General features: G+C 44.6%; 1 protein-coding gene across 1 annotated transcript; it reads left to right on the forward strand.

The window, feature by feature from the left end:
- The first annotated feature begins 1,010 nt into the window (after window positions 1–1,010).
- LOC146968309 (low affinity immunoglobulin gamma Fc region receptor II-like) lies at window positions 1,011–11,965 on the forward strand. Its single transcript, XM_085760311.1, has 6 exons — window positions 1,011–1,041; window positions 1,113–1,148; window positions 10,364–10,630; window positions 10,825–11,070; window positions 11,616–11,756; window positions 11,856–11,965. The coding sequence occupies exons 1-6, from the start codon at window positions 1,011–1,013 to the stop codon at window positions 11,963–11,965; spliced, it is 831 nt and encodes a 276-aa protein (XP_085616437.1).
- The last annotated feature ends 3,862 nt before the right edge of the window (window positions 11,966–15,827 follow it).

The following is a 15,827-nucleotide window of genomic DNA, read 5'->3' on the forward strand; positions in this document are numbered from 1 at the left end:
GGTTTTGCCCATAGTCGACTAATAGTCAAATTGTATTTTTTCCCCTCTCATTAAGTTGTCGATCGAATTATCTCAAGATTGATACAAATATATCAAGTGTATTCATCCGAGACCTTTAAAGTGAATAAAAAGCCGTGCATAATGACGTCATGTGCTGTTTTGCGATCGTATTGGTGTATCAAATGTGTGAGCACTGACACTAAGCTGCTCCGCCTGCCTCAGCTGTCTCTGGTGGGAGGAGCTTCCCACTCCGTGCTTGCAGCTGTGGCATGACACGGTAGTCTGCAGGAATCTCCTGCTGCAAGAAGTTGCGGCCGTTTTTGTAGTGACAATGTTATGCGCATTTCAAGTGCATTCATTCGATGACACGGACAGCTGTTGCCGTGGTCATGGGACGTCTCTGTTTCCTGTTCCCCTTTAACCCACTGAACCTGAACCTGAGCAAACAGAACATTAAATGTAATAATACATTTTATTGATATCGTGCTTTTATGTAAGTCTTGAAAGACATTGATATGGACATATTTATAATGCAGAGCAGAGTGATATGAAATGAATTCAATAAAACTTTAATAGAAGAACAGATGTGTGCACATAGATACTGAGTCAGTTTTTAATGTGTGACAAAGTGAGTCTGTTTGCTGTGAAAAGGTCATGTTATCTGATGATGTGAGGCTGTGGTCAAACAGCAGAGGACAGAGATGACACCCGGGTCACTTTCTCTTCCTCTGTTCTCAGAAGCAATGTGAGGCCTTGTATAGACAATCAATAATCTATAACTGATCATCAATCATGTTCATTAAACAAGCTGACAGAGTAAAGTCAAAGAACAGAATCTCTGTGACCAGAAACACAGGAGTGTCAGTGGTAGGGTCAGTGAAGGCATCATGGTAAAGGTGTTCTCTGTAGTGAGTGTGAGTGCAGCAGAAACCACAGAGGAAGGAGGAGGGTTTAATGTGCAGTGACTAGAGCTGATCAGAGAGCAGCTGTGACTTGGTTGGAGAGTCAGGATGGAGGAATCCTCTCTGCTCAAGCTGCTCTGTGAGTCAAACTGCTGCAACTCTGTTGCTTTACACAAAGAGTCTGTTTGTCTCACTGTTGTGTCTCTGCAGGTCTGATGTCTCTGCTCTGCTGCAGCTCCACCGCAGGTCAGTGAACGCCTCTTTTCTCTGTCTGATATGATCAACAACAGGATGAGCTGAGGTCGTAGCAGTGACTGACCTGTACAGGAGCCTGGTTAATGGTTCAGTGAGCAGGTCAATAATTTGACATCAAAATATGCAGGTACAATTTGTCTCTCTGAACTAAAGCTGCTGACACCTGCAAATTTAAATGTGTACAGTAGGCTACTCATGCAGCAGCTTCAGCCAATGATCAAGTGCAACATAGAAAATAAGTACAGGCAGTTGAGCCATAGTCCAAGAGTTAAAATTCATAGATTTTTGGGTTTGTTTGTTTTTTCCATCAAATCTGTCGGCCATTTCTTCTAAATGTCACAAATGCGTAGTTGAAGAAAGAAGAGAAATACACAGTAAAAGGTTGCAGGGAGCAGTGCGTGTGCAAGCCTACCGACAGAGGTGGGAAGTAACGAGGTACAAATACTCTGAAGTACCTGTACTTTACTTAAGTATTTTTTTTCTGGAGACTTTTTACTTTTTGAACACACACTACTACTTACATCGTCAAAACAGGTTTGGAACTTTTTCAACCTCCACAAGTGGCGACCGGTTACAACCCGCCTTTCCGAAAATAGACTTCCATTCATCGTGAAAGCGGGGTTTTCTATTTTTCTAAAGACTCCGCTATTCTGAAAAGGCTATTGGGGAACACCGTCCATTCTGAAACCCCCCCACTCTGAACGAACAGACGGACGCAATCCGAAAGGAAACGGAGGCTGCACATTGATCCTTTTTTCCTTTTTGGGATCAAACGGATCATGTGCATAATTAACTGAAAAACAAGCAAATAGGCTACTTCATATTAATGACATATGATGCTCATTATGCTTCTGGCCTGCCTAGCCGGAATGGAGAGCTGTCCCCGTGGCGACCAGGGGTTAAAGTGCGGACTTCATGTGCACCTGACGCATTTTTCAGCTCGTAAGGTTTGTGGTCCAAACGCCACACCACTGGCAGGGCGTCATGTTTACATGTTTGTAAACATGTAACACTAAGAAGTAACACTAACAATGGAGACGTCAGGCAGTTGGGGTGGATGGGGGTCGGGTTGGACTGAAGTCGGACCGAGACCAACCACACTTGATCTGGGCTAACCTGAACACTGCCTGTGTGAAAACACTTTGTCTGTTTATTAAATGCTTTGAATTTGTTCTGTATTGCTTCTGAACTATCTGTGCTCTGTATTTGGGTGGAGCCTTGCTTGGATCATTGATGGCAAATATTAATTTTTACTTCTTACGATTTACTACTATCTGTACTTCTACTTAAGTACAGAATGTGAATACTTGTGACACCTCTGCCTACCGATAGGCTAGATCAGTTACACAAGACAGGCCATGTTTCCCACAGAGTCAGGTGTACAGTAAGTGGAATGACCTCTGCATGGCAGATCCGTGGCTGTTTGAGGTTTCATAGTTGAGCACACCACTGAATATTGTTTTCCCACATTTCTCACAATCCATGTGCACTGTTTACACCTTCTGCCATGGTGCAGACTCTTGTGTGGCACTGGTGCGCCTATGCAGAGTCCACGCTGTCTCTGCGGAATTCGTTCCACCCGACTCTAGAGTGTAACTCCTGGTCACTTCCCACGTATTTTCCTTAAAGGCTCTCACAGAATCGGCTGTACTGTAAGTCTGCCGTCCGTCAAGGTTTCATCGTTCAAGCGCAAGGGAGTAGATTAAAATGTGACATTGGTAGGGACATAATAGTGCTCCAAGGCAGCAGTCCTGAAAGTGCCGTTTTGTTTGGCTTAGTTTTTTTGTCTCTGTTTCTAATAATAATAATAATAATAATGACTGGAGAAAGGGATCATCACTGGATGCACTATTTCAGTGATGCTCTTCGCCCTGGCCATGATCATGCTGGTCAAGTCTGCCGAGCCGGAATGCAGAGGCCCCAAAACTAAGTCCGGAATCCATCAGCCCCCCATCAGAGCATTCATGGACGACCTGACAGTAACAACAGTGTCAGTTCCTGGATGCAGATGGATCCTCCAGGGCTTGGAGAGACTAACCACCTGGGCTCGGATGCACTTCAATCAACCGGTTCCACTTCTCTCCAGGAGGTACCCGCATACCATCAGTCACAGAGAAACCCGTGAAGAGCCTCGGAAAAACCTTTGACTGCTCCCTAAAGGATGTCGCTTCCATCAGGGCAACCAATGAACAACTGGAGAGTTGGCTGACAACAGTTGACAAGTCAGGTCTTCCAGGGAAATTCAAGGTGTGGTTATACCAGCATGGCATCCTGCCTAGAATACTGTGGCCATTGCAGGTATACAAATTTCCCATCTCTACTTTGGAAGGACTTGAGAGGAGGGTCAGAAGCCACCTGCGTCGTTGATTGGGCTTACCTCAAAGCCTAAGCAGCTTTGCCCTCTACGGTAACAAGAACAAGCTGATGCTCCCCATCAACAGCCTTACTGAGGAGTTCATGGTCACCAGAGCAAGGGAGGTGCTTCAATACAGGGAATCCAAAGCCTGAAAGTATCTCAAGCGGGCATTGAGTTGAGGACTGGCAGAAAGTGGAGGGCACAGGAAGCTGTGGACCAAGCAGCATCACGGCTGCATCTGTGGCAACTGGCCGTGCAGGTCTGGGAACAATTGTGACAACCCAGTACAACAAACTTGAGGGCAAGGAAAGGCGGGACCTGGTTCAACGCAAAGTGAGGGCTGGGGTCGAGGAACAGTGTGCAAGCCAGACGGTGGGATTGAGACAACAGGGTGCATGTGTGGCAAGGTGAAGAGGGCCCGGGCGGGCTTCGAACCCCAGACTCCTGGGTAACAGTCATGCGCGCTACCCACTAACCACTAACCACCACAAGTAGCCAGGGCGCATGATCAATTGGAGGCATAGTGTCACATCTCTTTCTTCATCTCTATCCCCCCTCTTTTCACAAGCACGTCCTCGTCCTGCCACACATTAGGAATCCTTGGATCCTGCCAACAACGTCAGAATGTGGCAAGGTGAAGAGGGCCCGGGCGGGGATTGAACCCACACCTCCCGGGTAATAGACATGCACGCTAACCAGTCACCCAAAGGGACATCCCCTTGGCCAAGTAGCCAAGGCGCATGATCAATTGGAGGCATAGTGACAGGACCCTCAACTGTCACATCTCTTTCATCATCTCTATCCCCCTCTTTTCACAAGCACGTCCTCGTGCTCCACGCAGACTGCCACACATTAGGAATCCATGGATCCTGCCAACAACGCCAACGCTGTGGATCAGGAGGGACAAGCAGTGGGTGACAGCTTCTTGGACACAGGCCGGGAATTGATCACTCCCGGTCGGGTCACCTGAGTGAGGGAGTCTGAAGTTGAAAGACCCGAAACCCCCCGTGACCCTAGGTACTATCACTGAGGATGTGTCCAAGAAACTGCATCACAAGATGTATGTAGCAACCATGGATTACATTTATATAGCGCTTTTCTATCGTTACCCATTCATACCACATTCACACCAGTGGTGGTAAGCTACGTGTGTAGTCACAGAGTCCTGCCTGCGGATGAGCGATGATTTTTTTCACTTTTGAAAAAGCTGTGTTAAAAAAAATCTTTACTCTGTAAAAGCACTTGTAATATGCTTACAAAAAAGTGTAACTGTAAAATGTTTTAATTGAATATGAAAGTACCATGTGCAAAGCAAAGAAGTAGCGAATGCCAAGTGGTACTCAAAATGTTTTTTCCAGGTTGGCAGGTCTGTAAAAACATAAACTAAGATCTTCATAGACTCTGACTCAATGAGTTGATTGGCTGGTTGAAGTATCACACATTGTGTATCTACCCTGGTAAATGACTGACGCTTCGTACTGATGTCCACAACCATTTATTTCTCTCTGGTGAAGTTACGGAACACCGTGAAAACTGCAGTAAAACAAAACGCATTTCACATACATTATTTTCACAGTATAGTTTCTTACACATGGGTACACAAGTATCAATATTCAGAATAATTACCGTGTACGCCTGCTAAACCAGTGATAGACAGTCTTTTCGTCTCTTTTCCGTCTCTTTTCGTCTCCTTTCTTCTCTCCCTCTTTCTCTCCCTCTCGCCCGCTTCTCACTCACAACTTCCGGCTCACGTATTACGTGACTCTGACAGGAAGTAACTTTTTAACAATTTTAACAACTTTAACTCAATATTCTAATAATGTCTAATAGCAGAACTATGAATTTAACTGCAAAATGTTTCATTATAAATTTATATAAACATAATAAAGAAAACAATTAGAAAGCAAATGTGACAGTATCACTAACTTTCTGTGTGTCGCCACGGTAACCCATAGCTGTATTATGGCGACAGCTACACTCCCACCAATTACCTTTGATTAGCACAAATGGAGATGTGTAATACACTCTTATTTAGATAATTAATGGTAATTCCCAAGCACTGGTCTGTTGTTTCCTTTAACACTCTGACACTTGAAAACAAACCATATATGATTCCCCACAACAAATAAATTCAACATCACAGATAAACAGTAGAATTCACCTCTCAACACAGAAAGAATAATACTCTATTAAGAATGAACTACAGCATAATGATCACTTTTAGCTTAGAAAGGAGACCTTTAATCAACAGCTGACTTTTCCCCCCTTACTAGCTACTCTTCACTAACACCACCAACTTTTGAATGATGGATTGCTGTGTGAAGAATTCACACCCTTTTTCCTAACCTTCCAATTGAGAGTTTGTCCTCTTCCTTGGTGTCGTATTTTGTCATCATGATGCGCAATGATGGGGTTCGCAACAGCGCCATCTCTAGGAAGGATTACTGGGTGTCTCAACTCAACCTTTCTCATTACACCATCTTGGTTGTAATGCAGCTTTCCTGACTTCTGGCTGAGCCTGTTCAGCTCCTCTTGAAAGGCATCTTGTTGTGCAAGCTTGAAATGAGTCAGTGCGGCCTGCCTTCTCTTTTCCACATTGAAGGGTTCTGTGGTCTTGATTCTCTTAGCCAACCGTTGGACACAAGCAATGCCATTGACCGCTGTGGTCCGTCTTGAGAACCTTGAGTGTTCAGTGTCCTGTACCTGTGTAATCCTCATAACTGGATCTCCCACCAACCGCTCTGATGGAACATGGTTTGCGACTATTTCCCTGTCCCACTTCCTTTTGAGGTGCTTCGGCTGAGCCTTTTTGTCAGAGAGCTGAGGACGCACTTTAAGGGGAAGAGGCTTCTCAAGGTGACCATGCTCATTTTGCTGGATTCCTCCTTTTAGGATCTGCTGGAAGCCAATATCTACTTGAGATTTGGTTTTGACACCTGATTTTGTGTTGGACTCTCGAGCCTTGGTGCCAGAAGATGGTGTTACAGGTGGTAGCTCGCTGACAGATACTCGATGACAAAGACCAGTCACATCTTTAGCATTCACACGCTGTGGCGCACTTCCCACAATGCTCCAACCAAGGTCAGTTTTAATGCCGTAGGGCTCGTAGTCACCACCAGTGATGACCTTCCTTGGAACGAGTGCTCTGGAGCAGTCATAGCCAATCAACAATCCGACACCGCAGTCCATTAATGAGGGTATCTCCTCGGCTAAGTTGACAAGGTGTTTCCATTTTCTGGCTGTTTGACGAGTGGGGATATGTGCGCGGTCAAGAGGAATGAAGTCTCTCGTGTAGGCTGGAGGTAAGTCAATGGAAATGTTTGAGGAGAGACCTCTGACTTTGAGATCACATACTCTCTGACTCTTCACAACTGAATCTTTCCCCATCATGGTGGAGAGCTTCAGCTTTACTGGTTCCATTGCTGCCTGAAGCTTTTCACACACCTCTTGATCAACAAATGTGTGACTGCTTTGTGTGTCCAGTAGGGCGTATGCTAGGGTTTCATCATCAGGAGCATTAGGTGCTGAAATCCACACTGGCACAATCATAGTTGTGCTCCCACCTTCTCCTCCATTCACACAGCATGATAATGATGATGTACTTTCTTCAACTGCACTTTGCTTTGATTCTGCTAGGAAACGATCTTCATGCAGTGGAGTTGGGTGATTCTTTCTGCATATGCCACACATGGCTCTATTTCTACAGTCTTTAGAAATGTGACCTTTTCTTAAACATGCAAAACACAGTTTATTTTCATGTATGCATTTTTTCTTTTCTTCTACCGACATTTCTATCAGCTTTTTGCATTTATGTATGGAGTGACTTCCTCCACAGCAGTTACACTCGTTTGTGTTTGAGTTCTGTAATGGTGTACTCTGTGTCTTTGATTTTCCAGTATCTCTCACCTGGATTTCATCCCGGTCTGGTTTGGACGTGGAGCTCGATGGGAATGGAGCCTTGACATCTGTGGCAAGCGTGTTTACTTTTGAGCGCTTCATCTCTCTTACTGGTGTCTCTGCAGAGTGCCTCAAAGCATGTAAGGACGACACTGGATTACATGCAATACGTGCCTCTTTAGCGATGAATGCAGCAAACTCGTGAAAGCTTGGATAGTCTTGGCCTCGATCCAGCTTCTCTGTAACGTAGCGGTTCCACCCGGACGTCACCCATTCAGGAAGTTTGACCAGCATTTTCTGGTTCTCCTCGCAGTCATTCAGAACCTGTAAACCCTTTATATGAGACATGGCATTACTACAGGTTTGCAAGAAATCGCTGAATTCTCTCAGTTTGACATACTCTTTTCCACCAATCCTTGGCCACATATTTAGCTTCTCTCTGAAAGCACGTTGCACGACAAAGGAGTGACCATATCTTGCGTTCAACCTATCCCATGCTTGTTGATAGGCCTCCTCGTCTGTTCTGTAGAAGCTGCCTTCAAGAAAGGATTTAGCCTCCCCAGCTATGTACCTTTGCAGGTAGAACAACCTATCTGCAGGGTTGGAGCATCGTCTCTCTATAAGAGCTTTAAAGCTTGTGCTCCATTCTGTGAACTTCAGAGGATCACCTGAGAATACGGTAGGTTCTGGGGTTGGAAGGCGAGTGAGAGCTAATGATTCTTGAAATGCCTGGATTAAGGATGCCTCATTTTTTACAGCCTGCTGTTCTTGACCTGGGATAGAGCGAGTGAATGGGTTTGTATCATTAACTTGGCTGTGCACAGGACTGCATGATCCATCCTTTGTTTTTGTCTCTTCTTTAATGTAAACATTTAGCTTTGCTTGAATAACATCAACGTCTCTCTGATTTTCAAGTTTTCTCAACTGCTGGCGTTGAGCTTCAATCGCAGCTTCCATATCAATTTCAGCTTTCTTTGCAGCCAACTGAGCAGCTGTTTCTGCTCTCTTAGCTGCTATGCTAGGTGATTCCGAGAGATGCTCTGAACGGTGGCAGCTGTGTGCAGTAACTCTGGAGGCTGCGGATCCGTATATGGACCTAGCGTATTCATTGTCAAGTAGCATGCGTAACCTTGATCTTTCTGCCTCAGCATCAAACTCACCTCCTCCTTCAGTGAGGCGCACTCTCATTAATTGCAGTAAGTCTGCTGTCACAGCTGAGCATGCATCAATTTTTCTCCGAATTTCTTGACTTGGTACGACTTGGAGTCGGATACTATCATACAGCTCCTTTAACTCTGAGTCCAGCTTCTCAGCTTCATCCATCATGTCATACATGTCACTTTCAGAGCAGTCTTGCTTCAACCTTGTACGAATGTCTCTTACGTTACTTTTCCATTTCTCATATGTTGCTTTAAACTTCTTCTCCTTTTGAGTTAGCTCTTGGTCTTTCAGTTCTTGCATTTTGGGTGTTAATCGTCTTTCACGAGAGGATTTTCTACTTTTTCCCTCATCTAGCTCACCTGCATTTTGCTCTTGTGGCATAACATTAGACTGCTTATCACCATTTTGATACATTTTTAACCTTTTAGAATTACCATATGGAGAAAGCAAGGTAAGTTATGATGGCTATAATTAGCAGTGAGTAACCAAAACACAGAATGATACCCTTATTACTTAGTTAGCACCAGAGATTAACTTTCCCAACTTATTGAAATCAAACATTGTCAAGCAACAGTCTTTTCAGCAAAACAACACAACAATAGTGGTTATCAGAGCATTCAGTAGATTCTTCTTTTCTTTTTCTTTTTACTTTTCTGAATGTTCAGAATCCCTTTAACGTCTTTGTTGTTATGATTGAACAGTAACTTAAGTTCTATCCATCAACTTCCTGAGGCATAATAATGGCACAATCAAACCTGTGGATCACGTTGTAGCCTGAAGCTGCTCCACGGAGTGTCAGTGAGACCTGTAGCTTGCTGCAGGATGTAAAGCAACGACGCCGCCTTTCGCCGTAGCCCGTAGCTTGTTGCAGGATGTAGACGCCGCCGCCGTCCGTTGCAGCTCGTAGCTTGTTGCAGGATGTAGACACCGCCGCCGTCCGTTGCAGCTCGTAGCTTGTTGCAGGATGTAGACACCGCCGCCGCCCGATATAGCTCGTAGCTTGTTGCAGGATGTAGACACCGCCGCCGTCCGTTGCAGCTCGTAGCTTGTTGCGGGGATGAAGACACCGCCGCCGCTCGTTGTAGCTCGTAGCCGGTAGCTTGTTGCGGGGATGTGATACAACGTTGCACTCTGAAGCCTCGTGATGGATTAGGACACGTTTTCACTGTATCTACCCTGGTAAATGACTGACGCTTCGTACTGATGTCCACAACCATTTATTTCTCTCTGGTGAAGTTACGGAACACCGTGAAAACTGCAGTAAAACAAAACGCATTTCACATACATTATTTTCACAGTATAGTTTCTTACACATGGGTACACAAGTATCAATATTCAGAATAATTACCGTGTACGCCTGCTAAACCAGTGATAGACAGTCCTTTCGTCTCTTTTCCGTCTCTTTTCGTCTCCTTTCTTCTCTCCCTCTTTCTCTCCCTCTCGCCGCTTCTCACTCACAACTTCCGGCTCACGTATTACGTGACTCTGACAGGAAGTAACTTTTTAACAATTTTAACAATTTTAACTCAATATTCTAATAATGTCTAATAGCAGAACTATGAATTTAACTGCAAAATGTTTCATTATAAATTTATATAAACATAATAAAGAAAACAATTAGAAAGCAAATGTGACAGTATCACTAACTTTCTGTGTGTCGCCACGGTAACCCATAGCTGTATTATGGCGACAGCTACACATTGGGACGACTTGATGTTAATGTAAGTAGGAAGATGAGACTCTGAGTTTTAATGTGTAACTTTATGTTTTAATACAAATAATCCTCTCTCAGCTCGTCTGACTGTGAGTCCCAACAGCTCTCAGCTGTTTGAAGACGACTCAGTGTCTCTGAGCTGTGAGGAGGACGACAGCTCTGCTGGATGGAAGGTGATGAGGAACACAACCAAACGACAGATGACTCAGTGTGGAGCTGGATGGGGAAGATCAACTGGTTCCTCCTGTAGAATCAGTATGACCATCCCAGCAGACAGTGGAGTTTACTGGTGTGAGTCTGGAGAGGGAGCAACAAGCAGCAGCAGCATCAACATCACTGTGACTGGTAAGATCTATCTATCTATCTATCTATCTATCTATCTATCTATCTATCTATCTATCTATCTATCTATCTATCTATCTATCTATCTATCTATCTATCTATCTATCTATCTATCTATCTAAGATCAGACTGTGGAGTCAGTGTTGATGAAGCTGTGTGGAAATGGATCAACTGCTGTACTTTGTCTCTGTGTTGAGGTGGACCAGTGATCCTGCAGAGTCCTGTCCTCCCTGTGATGGAGGGACATGATGTCACTCTGAGCTGTCAATCAAAGGAGACCCCTCCCTCCAACCCCCCAGCTGCTTTCTATAAAGATGGCTCCCTCATCAGGACTGAGCCTACACGTCACATGACCATCCACCATGTCAACATGTCTGATGAAGGCCTCTACAGCTGTGACATCACAGGTCACATGTCTCCACCCAGCTGGATCACTGTCACAGGTCAGGAGGTTTAGTTTGATTTCATCACATATTAGGAATGTAAATAAATAGAACAACACATAAAACAAGTGCATTAGGAATGTTATAATACCATTCATTCATTCTAGAGGAAAAAAACAACCTGGTAGCACTTGCCAACTGACAAATATTATAAAAAAACAAGAAACTAACATCAATGTTGTTTTACACAATGTATATGTAGGCTAAATGCTTGCTTTAGTGATGTTTCTGGTCCTGTCTGTGTTCATGTCAAGAGGCTTAGTTTAGTTTATTAGTTTATTAAGGGACAGTGTGCAATTACATTAATCATTTGCAGAAAAAATGAAGAGATGGTTGCACCAGATTTAGCTCACAGCTAATTTCCATCTGTTGTTGTACACTAGTTGTCTTTTTCCGTGACATATTTTTTTTCATTGACATATCAGGGTGATGCTGTCTTATAGCCTATAGCCTATGCATGCAGCAAAGGGCCACCAGATTGTGGATTCAAACTCAACCCACTTAGCACTATGGCGGTCCAAATGACCATGTGAATCTCTCTACAGATCCACCCCCTCCCTCTGTCCCTCCCCCTACCACCTCCTCCCTCCATCTTGTCCTCACTGTGCTCCGTCACCTGGTGGTCATCTGTCCGTACGTCGTCTCCACTGTCATCATGGTGTCTCTGTATCGACAGAGAGCCAAAGGTATCTATCTATCTATCTATCTATCTATCTATCTATCTATCTATCTATCTATCTATCTATCTATCTATCTATCTATCTAATCATTAACTCCTCTGACAGGAAGTGACCCACCTGTCCCCATGGCAACAGCACCACCCATTCCAGCAGAGCCGACCTTGGCTGAAGTCAGTGTTGATGACACGGCGGTCACAACTGAGCATCACTTCTGATCAGAGTTCAGTTCCATCAGTAAGAAGCTGAAACTCCCCTGTAGTTTGTGTGTGGATCAAATTACGTAGCTTCATGTAACAGTATGTGAACTCATGATCTTTGATATTTAGGGCAAATGTGAAAATTCTTCCGACAAATCAGTCACATTGTTGGTGGCCTTGCCATGCTTGAAAACTCGATATTTGGCACACGCGTTAGGTCTGGCAAAAAAAAATTATATTTCAAAGTTGTTGGAAATGGGCGTGGCCAATTGGCCCAATAGCGCCCCCTTAAACTTTTGTAAAATGGATAACTTTGTGTGTGTTTCACCTACAAGCATGAAAATGGGTAGGCTCGTAGAACAGATGAAGACATGCGCCACCCGTAGGTAACAGGAAGTGACCACTTTTTAATTTAACATGCACTTATGCCACATACTTGACCGCATCAACTTCATTCCACTTCTAAAACATGCAGAACAAGGTGGTGAAGCTACATTATTGACACTGTGAAGTAGAGGTCTTCTCGGGTCAAAATTGAAGTTTCCTAACCCGATAGAACCCTTGCATTTTGTTCTGAGATCTGATGGGAACCTAATAATTAAAAACAAGATACGATACCAACCTGTTATTGCCCGAGAAATTATAGACCCAAGTCCGTGTGTGCCCGAGAGTAAAGCTTTGAGAGTGATCCGATACCGATACTGGTCCGCTAATTCACACAGATCTGATAAACCTGATAGCCCAAAATAGCTAAACTAGCACTAAACATCTGGATTACCCGCTATATTTAGCTGATAAGGACCAATCAGCTGTAGTGTTAACTCGGCTGGCAAGCAACTGATTGGCGGATAAGCATGTTTACAGTGTAACTTACAGTATTTGTTTAAACTGCTGGAACTTTTTTTTTTTGGCTTTTCTTGCCTTTATGTGATAGCACAGTAGAGATAGACAGGAAAGGGGGAGGCAGAGAGAGGGGGAATGACATGCAGGAAAGGTCTGCCCGACGCGGGACGTGAACCAGGGACGCCTGCGTTGAGGACTGTAGCCTCTACATGGGGCGGCCGCTTTAACCACTGCGGCACGCATCGCTCCTGCAGGAACATTTTAATGACAGTAGATGGCAACAATAATCTGATGCTGAGCTGAGCTCTGGTCTACAAAGATATGGTGTGATGCATTGCACACTAACACTGCAGGTGTAGGTCAGTAGAAATGTTTTTTATTAATTTAATAGTCTTCTCGGTTCCACTCCAGCTATTGCACACCGACCGATAGCCAAGGCAGTTGATTAGGTTCTGACCAAGGGGGGAGTTGTGGGTTCTACACAGCTGCAGTACCTGTCCGGCCTCTGGGGGCTGGGACCAGAAGGGAGCAACTCCAATTGAGCCCCATGTTAAAATCGCCTTTAGACTTTACAGCTTAAAAAAACATATTTACAGCCAGGTACATTTTATTTTTTTGGTCTCTACTTATAGTTTCGACCTCCGGCAACACTGTGGGGGGGGGTTGTACCACAACCGTTTTGGTGTTGTTTAGGCTTCAAATTTGTGCATAAATTACGTTGAGTGACAGGTTCACAGACAGTTTACCGGCCGTTAATTGGTTGCTCCGAGTTCAGTGGGCGGGTTCTCAGCCGGCTAACCGTTGCACCGCTCCAAATATGGCAAGTAGACTCCACCTAAAATCCAAGATGGCGCAGTTCAAATCCCCATAGTAGAGGCACAAAACAGACTCCCCCAAACCAATGGGTGACGTCACGGGTGCTACGTCCATTCTTTTTACAGTCTATGGTTTTGACCCCAACCTGAGTGACATCATTAAACACCTGGACCCGTACGGGTCTTGGGTCGTGTTGGGTTTTCTTGGGTCCTCATAGACCCATGAAGACATTTACTGTGAAGCTACGACTAATGGTGTTCATGTGGCGGTGTGGCGACTATCGATCCCTCACCACTAATTACGTTTGGCTTTTTGATTGAGGATGAAGGAGGGGTCTTCTGGGTAAGAGTCATGTGCACTGATCATTCGGCGAAAGGGATATCCCTGTGGCCAAGTAGCCAGGACGCATGATCAATTAGAGGCATAGTGACAGGACCGTCAACTGTCACAATTAGTTTAATGAACTCATATTATCATGAAAATTGATGAAGAATGGCGAGCTCTTACATCTGATAGGGGCGAAATGCCTCTATAGCACCCCCTTGAAATTTTCAAAAACCGATCCTCATCGGGTTTTTTTCTGTAGGAACATGAAAATTGGTACACATGTGTAAGATGTGACAAACAAAACGTCTCTGACACCAATGGTCTACTCCAAACAGGAAGTCGACAATTTTGATGGTGATGTGTCATTTTGACGGCGATTTCGTGATTTCTACACGTTGTATACGAACTCCTCCTACAGATTTTGTCCAATCAACTTCAGATTTGTTACAGATCATCCTGATCCCATGTCAACAAAAAGTTATTAAAAGCGTTTCTCTATGTTTATGGGTTTGGCCGCTATGGCACCACCATTTCTGATGCCTCGCCATTGAGCAGCTCTGTCTCCCACATACTTCATCCAAATTGCTTCAAAATGTCTATACATGATAAGAGCCTTGCCCTCAACGCCTCCATATGCTTGCTCTTGTTGCTCCCTTGTGGAAACAGGAAATGTAATATTTTACATTGACATTGGCCGATTTGTCTGAAACTTCACAAGTGCGATGAGGTTCCACCCTTTAACGCACCTGCCCATGTAAAGTGTCTAAGTGGAGGAGCAATGAACTTATCAAAACTCCCTCATGCATTGTCCGATTTGGTCTAAACTCCACATGTGTGATGAGGGTCCAAACACAAACGGGCGCTTTTCTGAAATATGAGGAATTGGAAAGTGACTTGTCAGCCCCCACAAGGAAGTTAAGTTGATCGATTTATAACTCACAAAGGTTTAAAGCAGAAGTAAGCGATCCGGTGGTTTTGGCTAATGCTGCGTTCCAGGCAGGCTTTTGAAACCGTAAATTACAGCTTCAAGTCACAACTTATGACTTTAGGCCGGATTTACTAAAGGTTTGCGTGTATTAAAACGTGTGCAAACGTGATTGCACGCGCAAACACATGTGGAACCTGATCTACTAACCGGACGCACCGAGGATTGCGTCCCTCACACGGGCAGAATAGCACGTGGAAATCCATTTAGCGTGTTTGCCTTGATGAATATGTGAATATGGGCGTTTCAGCCAGAACGTGCAAAATACTGGGAGGAGTAGATGCAAATCGATTTATTTAGCGCGTGCAATGTGATTTACCAAACCAGGAAGAGATTGCGGTGGCTGTTTTTGCGTCTTAATTTACCACGTCTGAAAACCATGTACTAACTGATACAACTTCGCCAAAACTTATGCGTTTATTGATATGATACCTGTCAGAGCCCCGTGATCTTACATCTCTGCATTTCCTCACGTCTGGGTAATTTTGTAACAGTTTTTCAGCCGTGTTAAAAGTATTTTACGCGCCATTACGCACGGGGCACGTCTGTCCTGCAGTGCGCTCCTCTCCTCTCCTCTCACCTGGCTGCTCAGCTCCGTCTCTCAGTCCCGGCCCCGGACTGAGACACGTCACCGCTGTCTTCACCCGTCTTTGATCCCTCTGGTCAGTGGTCAGAGTGTTTAGATCCGTGTGTCCCACCTGAGCTCTCTATTAATCCACTCGATCATGGGCGGCACACACATATTATAGGTGTGTGATTGTCGCTGCAGCTGCTACGAGTTGGGCCCTGTAGCGATTTGTGTTTATCTAAACAGAGCGCGAGAGAGATGAACACACGTGCTGTCACTGTATGCATCGGATCAAATGTCATTCTGTCCCTTCGTCCGTCCAGCTCTCTGTCCACTCTCTC

This window comes from Trachurus japonicus, chromosome 18, assembly GCF_045865225.1.
Source record: "Trachurus japonicus isolate A0001 chromosome 18, Traja_1.0".
Taxonomy (NCBI): Eukaryota; Metazoa; Chordata; class Actinopteri; order Carangiformes; family Carangidae; genus Trachurus; species Trachurus japonicus.